At 40.6% G+C, this 5,621-nt stretch overlaps 1 protein-coding gene across 4 annotated transcripts in view; it reads left to right on the forward strand.

Annotated features, from left to right (window-relative positions):
* rtn3 (reticulon 3) overlaps window positions 1-4,072 on the forward strand; it is a 37,944-nt gene extending 33,872 nt beyond the window's left edge. For all 4 annotated transcript variants that reach the window (XM_034224804.1, XM_034224805.1, XM_034224807.1 and 1 more), the window contains 2 exons: window positions 214-272; window positions 840-4,072. In XM_034224804.1, coding sequence (XP_034080695.1) covers window positions 214-272; window positions 840-888 — 108 coding nt within the window. In that variant the 3' untranslated portion in view covers window positions 889-4,072. The remainder of the gene's footprint in view (window positions 1-213; window positions 273-839) is intronic.
* Window positions 4,073-5,621: the final 1,549 nt, after the last annotated feature.

Consider the following 5,621-nt stretch of genomic DNA (forward strand, 5'->3'; position numbering starts at 1 on the left):
GAAACCGGATGATAGCATTAGCTGTGGCTCCTGAACGCACCGCCTCACTCAGGCTCAGCTGATTCAGAGCTGGTCAGTAGGCTTCACATTCAGCCACTCTATTGCCTTTGCTTGGGGATCCCAATGTATTCACAGGACAGATGGATGCAATGGAAATTATGATTATTTTCCCAGAATGATGCTCACCTTCCCTCTCATGTGTTCTGCCCTCAGACCCAGATTGATCAGTACATCGACCTGGTCCGCACTCAAGTCAACACCACGATGGCCAAGTAAGTGAATTTAAGCATCAGTAATGAGTGTGTGTTTTAGATCAGTGGTTCCCAACACTTTAACCTTCCTCCATTGAGTAAACTCCAGACCTCCGACTACATTGAATGACATGTGTTGTGGATATTTCAGTGCATAACAACAATTAAAACAAGTGTATAATCAACCCAAATATAGAACACAGTAAGTTCAGGATGTTTAGAGAAGATTTGGAACTGATTACAGCCTGTGATTATTGAATCAGAGATAGGTGTACCTGTACACTTTTAATACAATTGACTGTCTATTGTTTGTTTCTTTGTTTTAAAAGTCATACATACTTAAGAGGATTCTTTTTTCTACCTCATCAAATCCAAACAAAAAATGACACTATTGTTTAGTTTTCTGAACAAAAATGAATAAAATCCTGACATATAGGAAAAGTATTTATTTAAATATGTTCCTTTTAAGCAGTCGAACAGACCTTATTATGGAAAATGCCTTGCCATCCTGAGGTTGGGAGCCACCGTTCTAGATCATCGGTTTCCTGTTCCCACATTTTTGACCCGCTCTTCTTCTTTCCTCCTCAGGTTGCAAGAGAAGCTTCCGGGAGCTGTGAAGCGCAGCAAAACTGAATGATCAACCCACCAATTAGAAACCTCCATGTCACCATCATCCTCATTACCAACATCATCTTAGACCCCCCCTCCCTGTACCTCCCCCCAGTCTAACTCCTCCTCCATCAACCATCACCCCCTACTACACTGAACCTTGCTAGGTAGAAAATATCTCTGAGCTACTACTACTGAATACTCTATGCTAAACTACTGCGCAGCTTAATTTGCAAGCATTAAAAAGAACTGTGCCTGTGCAGACAGGAAGTGATGTAGCGCCCGGCGGACCCCCCCGTTTGTGGGCAATGTGGGCAGGGTCGAATGAACTAGACTGAATCTATGACCTGGTTTTGTCGTGTACAGCGAGCAGGGGGAGGATGATGGCTGGACATCACAAAAAAGCAAATGTCTGTACTTTAAACCCCACACATTTCCCTAAAGGTTAATGGATCATTCAAGAAAGAAAAGTGAAGAAAATTCAAAAACATGAAATAAACCAATATTTTGGGTGTAATTGTGGCTAGTCGTATCCTGCTCTCTTGCTCTACAGATGTTATGTGGATAGATATGAGTTCATTTAGAGGCTGGTAATGGGTTAGCTGGTCGGCCTGTTATAGAGTTATTCACCTTACAGGCTCTTGTGTTTGTACGTTTCTGCAATGCACTGAATTTCTTTTTTTAACCCATGAGCAGGTTGAAATAAAAGGATTGGAACACTGAGCCAGCTGTGATAATTTGGTCTAGTTCACCCTCTTGATCAGATGCATTTCCTGAACAGTTTTCTGTACATACACCTGAAGACAGGCTCTGCTGTATGGAACACGTTAGCCTGGCTTTTTATATCAAATAAAGTTCCCTCACTTACAGCAGTCCTAACTTCTTTTCTCGCACCGGTTAAAGCCACAGTGTCGAGGTCTCACATTCGCTTCTAAATTTGTATTAATCTTATTACTATTATTAATATTGATTATAGGACGGCTGCTTTTGACTCTCTTGTAGCTTGACAACAGCATTGTAGAGTTATGTTAAGTGTCATTGAGCTTCATCATTTTTAACTGGAGGTTTTTGTGAGGCCTCCAGAGAAATGATTCATGATTGTTGGATAAGTTAAGAGACACCTCCGATGTGTTGGCACACCCTTACATCTCAAAAAAGCTTCTCCGATAGCTGTTGGGGTTTTAAATCTATGGAGTACAAAGTGTGCCATCAAAATATATATGGACTTTTACAGTGTTTCATCAAAAGATCCAATATATATCACTTCCTCCTGAGGTTTAATGGCTGGGAGATAAGTTTAAAACATGTTTTGGTGAAGAATAAGAACTTTCACACCTAATTAAATTAAAAATAAATTGAGCAAATTGATACCTTTTTCAAGTATGACATTTACATTTAAAACTGGATTTGTAAAAGCTTTTGGAAATGTGTCAATTCATTAACGTTTTATAATTGAACTACTGCAATTTTTTGGCACAATTTACCCTCCGTACAAAATCTTGCAGTGACCTGAGCGGACACTGAGAGCAGGGGTTTGTGAAACTAAATGATGGGGTGCAGTGTTGAAATAAGAGTGTAGCTGGGATTTAAGGACGCGGTTTGGGTTTGGCGTGATTATTATAGAGCTGTTTGTCACTGTTTTTGTTTCTTTTGACTGCCATGACGCGCATGTCGTAGTGTAAGCTGGAAACAGATTCTCACCCTTATATAGGCTGTATCATATTCTTGACCCTGACTTTTGTTTAATATGATTATTACTTGTGACTGTTTCAATGGTGTTTTTGAACTCAGTAAAAGCCATAGTCATGTTAGCACTACTGCTCTTCATATTGTTTTAAGGGATGCATATATAGAAGGAAAGGACCAGTATGTTTGTGTTGCTGTCCATTTCATTACTCCCTAAAATAGGTTTGCACGGAGTAAATGTCCCCTGAATACTGAATAGTCAACAGCCTCTCAATGCAGTAACATCTACTGTGTCTGCCTGTGTACTGAATGTTTTCTCTGGAACATTCCCCCCCAGCATGCCCTCCACTGTGCGTCGTCTCACTGTGATCGCCTCACAGATGTCTCCGTTGACCTCTTGTGCATGCCGTCTCATTTAGACTGGGCGTTGGAGCCAAAATATGCAATGTTTCTGTTGGAGATGCTAGCTGTTAGCCCCCCCCTTGGGCTTGGGCAGGTTACGGCCCTGGTGCTGTAAACTAGCCCAAAGCTCAGCTAAGCAGCAGCATCTGTAAAGGTGCTGAAGAAGCAGACAGAAAGAGATCAGGCCTGAGGACTGACACTAATGATGTTAATATGCATCCTGTTAATTTATTTGATGGTGTAGAAGTTGCATATTGTAGCTTTAAGTTGTTATTTTCATCCAAGAGCTAAAAGCTGCTGAATTTGTATTAGATTGACTTTGATTCAGTTTATTTAAAGGAGCAGTATAACCAAATTACGAAAGAATAAATCACTGCAGGTCACCCAGAATTCAGAGAACCAAGGTTACTCTTGTATTCGCTAGTTTTTGTATATCTGACCCCCATCTCAATACCATGAAAATGAAGATGTCCTTTGGGGACTATTTCTCTGAAAGTTCCAAGAAAACTGTTCACAGTGAGCAGCAAATGCTATTAACGTACTGTGGTGGCAAAAATCTCAAGGATACTGAATAAATCTGAACTATTTTGGTTAGGCTATTCCTTTAAATGTAGAAGCAGCTTCCTGTCAGTGTGACCCCAGAAGTAAGGCGCTATGAGAGGTCAAGCTTTCCGTATGCACCTTTAACTGTAGAACAGGAGACGCCATGTTCCCTGTGTTAGCGCGCTACCAAGGCTAACAGATCACTACTTTAAGACACATAGTTGGCTTATTTCTTTAGAGTGTAATATATAACATGAATACAAGTTGTTCCCTAACAGCATGTTGCTTTTCTCCTCTTCCTGTTTGTCCCTGTGTTTTCATCAGGTATGGGCGTGTGTGGCAGGAGTGTGTTTGACTTCTTTTGTCTCTGGAGAGTCTTGTTTTGCTTCTGACTCTATACTGGTTTCTAGACGTTGTTCACTAACATCAGCTTTGTTTTGTATTAGCTATGACTTTGGTTCCGATTTTTTGAAGCTTTGGAAAAGATGTTGCAGGAATAAAAAGAAGAAAACTGTTTAAAAAAATGTTTGTGGTCTCTGTACTGATGTCAAAGTGAAATGAATAAAAACACGTCAAAGGACCGAGGCTCGGTGGATCTGTTCTCTGTGTGAATGGAACTCGGTGGGCCTTGACATACAGGAAATGTTTTCCAATGCATGCCCATTTAAGGGCCTAGTAGGCAAGGGCCCAGGGGCCTCAAGGGTCAGCCCCCCACCCCATGGCCTTTACCTACAAATGTCACTCAAATGGATGACCACACAAATCTACAAGAGGAAAAACCACTTCAAAGAGACTCAACGACCATTCAAGGGTCTCAACATGACTACAAAGAGGCAACAAGCACACACAAAGACACACAACGACACACAGACACACAACGATACTAACAAAGAGACACAAAACAACATCGAAAAGACAAAGCAATTCCAAAAATAAATACAATTGAAAAAGACTCAAAATGACTACAAAGAGACTCAAAATGACTACAAAGAGACTCAAAATGACTACATATAAATACTAAGGGACTTAAAATGGAAGCATTTGATACAAATAGATGCAAAAGAAAAGAAGAAGATTTGACTTCAGGCCGATGACTGTAATGGTGTTTGGGTGGAAAGAAGGATTATTGTTTCTAATTTTAGACGGGGCCGCGCACTGAAAACATTAATGCTAACAGTCACATGACGTCTGACATTTAAAGCCTTACGTGACATTATCAAATGTTAAACAAGGAATGTGTTTAAAGTTTTACAATGTTAGCATGTTATGTTGCAGATGAACAGCACACTCAGGATGAGGGGGTGCAGAGGAGAGCAGTCAGCTTCTAGCTGTCCTAAAATGAACATAGAGCTGTTTTTCCTAGATCTGTTGTCAAGGCAAACTTTGTTACAAAAGTGTAGTTTATGTTAGGTGATGAAGAGTTATCAGGATCATTTTGGTTGACATAAATCATGGTCACTCACAGAAAGCCATTGTTAGAAGGGCGGTCATAAATCTGATTTAATTTGCCTCTAACTGGGATTAGTTTTGTTCTTGTTATATTTAGCTAGTATAGTTGCTAAGTGTCTAAAATCAGTTCTGATCTGTGGGTAATCGGCTCTTATTGCATGGTGTACTTTATTTCACAGGTATTTCTAAATAAACAGTATATTGTGACAGTAGTTTTTATATGTCAGTGTTTATCTGCTGATTTCAGTGATGATAGCAGTATTTGAAAATGTCTTCATTTCCTGTTCCAGTAGCCTCTGACAGGAAGTGAAAGGACCCAAGCTCTAGCAGAGGAATGCCATTCCCTCTGATACGATTTAAGAAGCCAGAAACAGAATGAAAAGAGAAACGAGGTCCCAGCAGCGTCGTGGTGTTGAGTATTTATTCAAAGATCACGGAGGAGAGAATGCTTTCTCACACGTTGGCCATGTACAAATGAAAGGTGGGTGGACGAGTAAAGAAAAGTGAGGAGCCAGAGGATCTCTCTCACTCCATCACACACACACACACACACACACACACACACACACACACACACACACACACACACACACACACACACACACACACACACACACACACACACACACACACACACACACACACACACACACACACACACACACACACACACACACACAC

This window comes from Gymnodraco acuticeps, unplaced genomic scaffold (assembly GCF_902827175.1).
Source record: "Gymnodraco acuticeps unplaced genomic scaffold, fGymAcu1.1, whole genome shotgun sequence".
NCBI lineage: Eukaryota > Metazoa > Chordata > Actinopteri > Perciformes > Bathydraconidae > Gymnodraco > Gymnodraco acuticeps.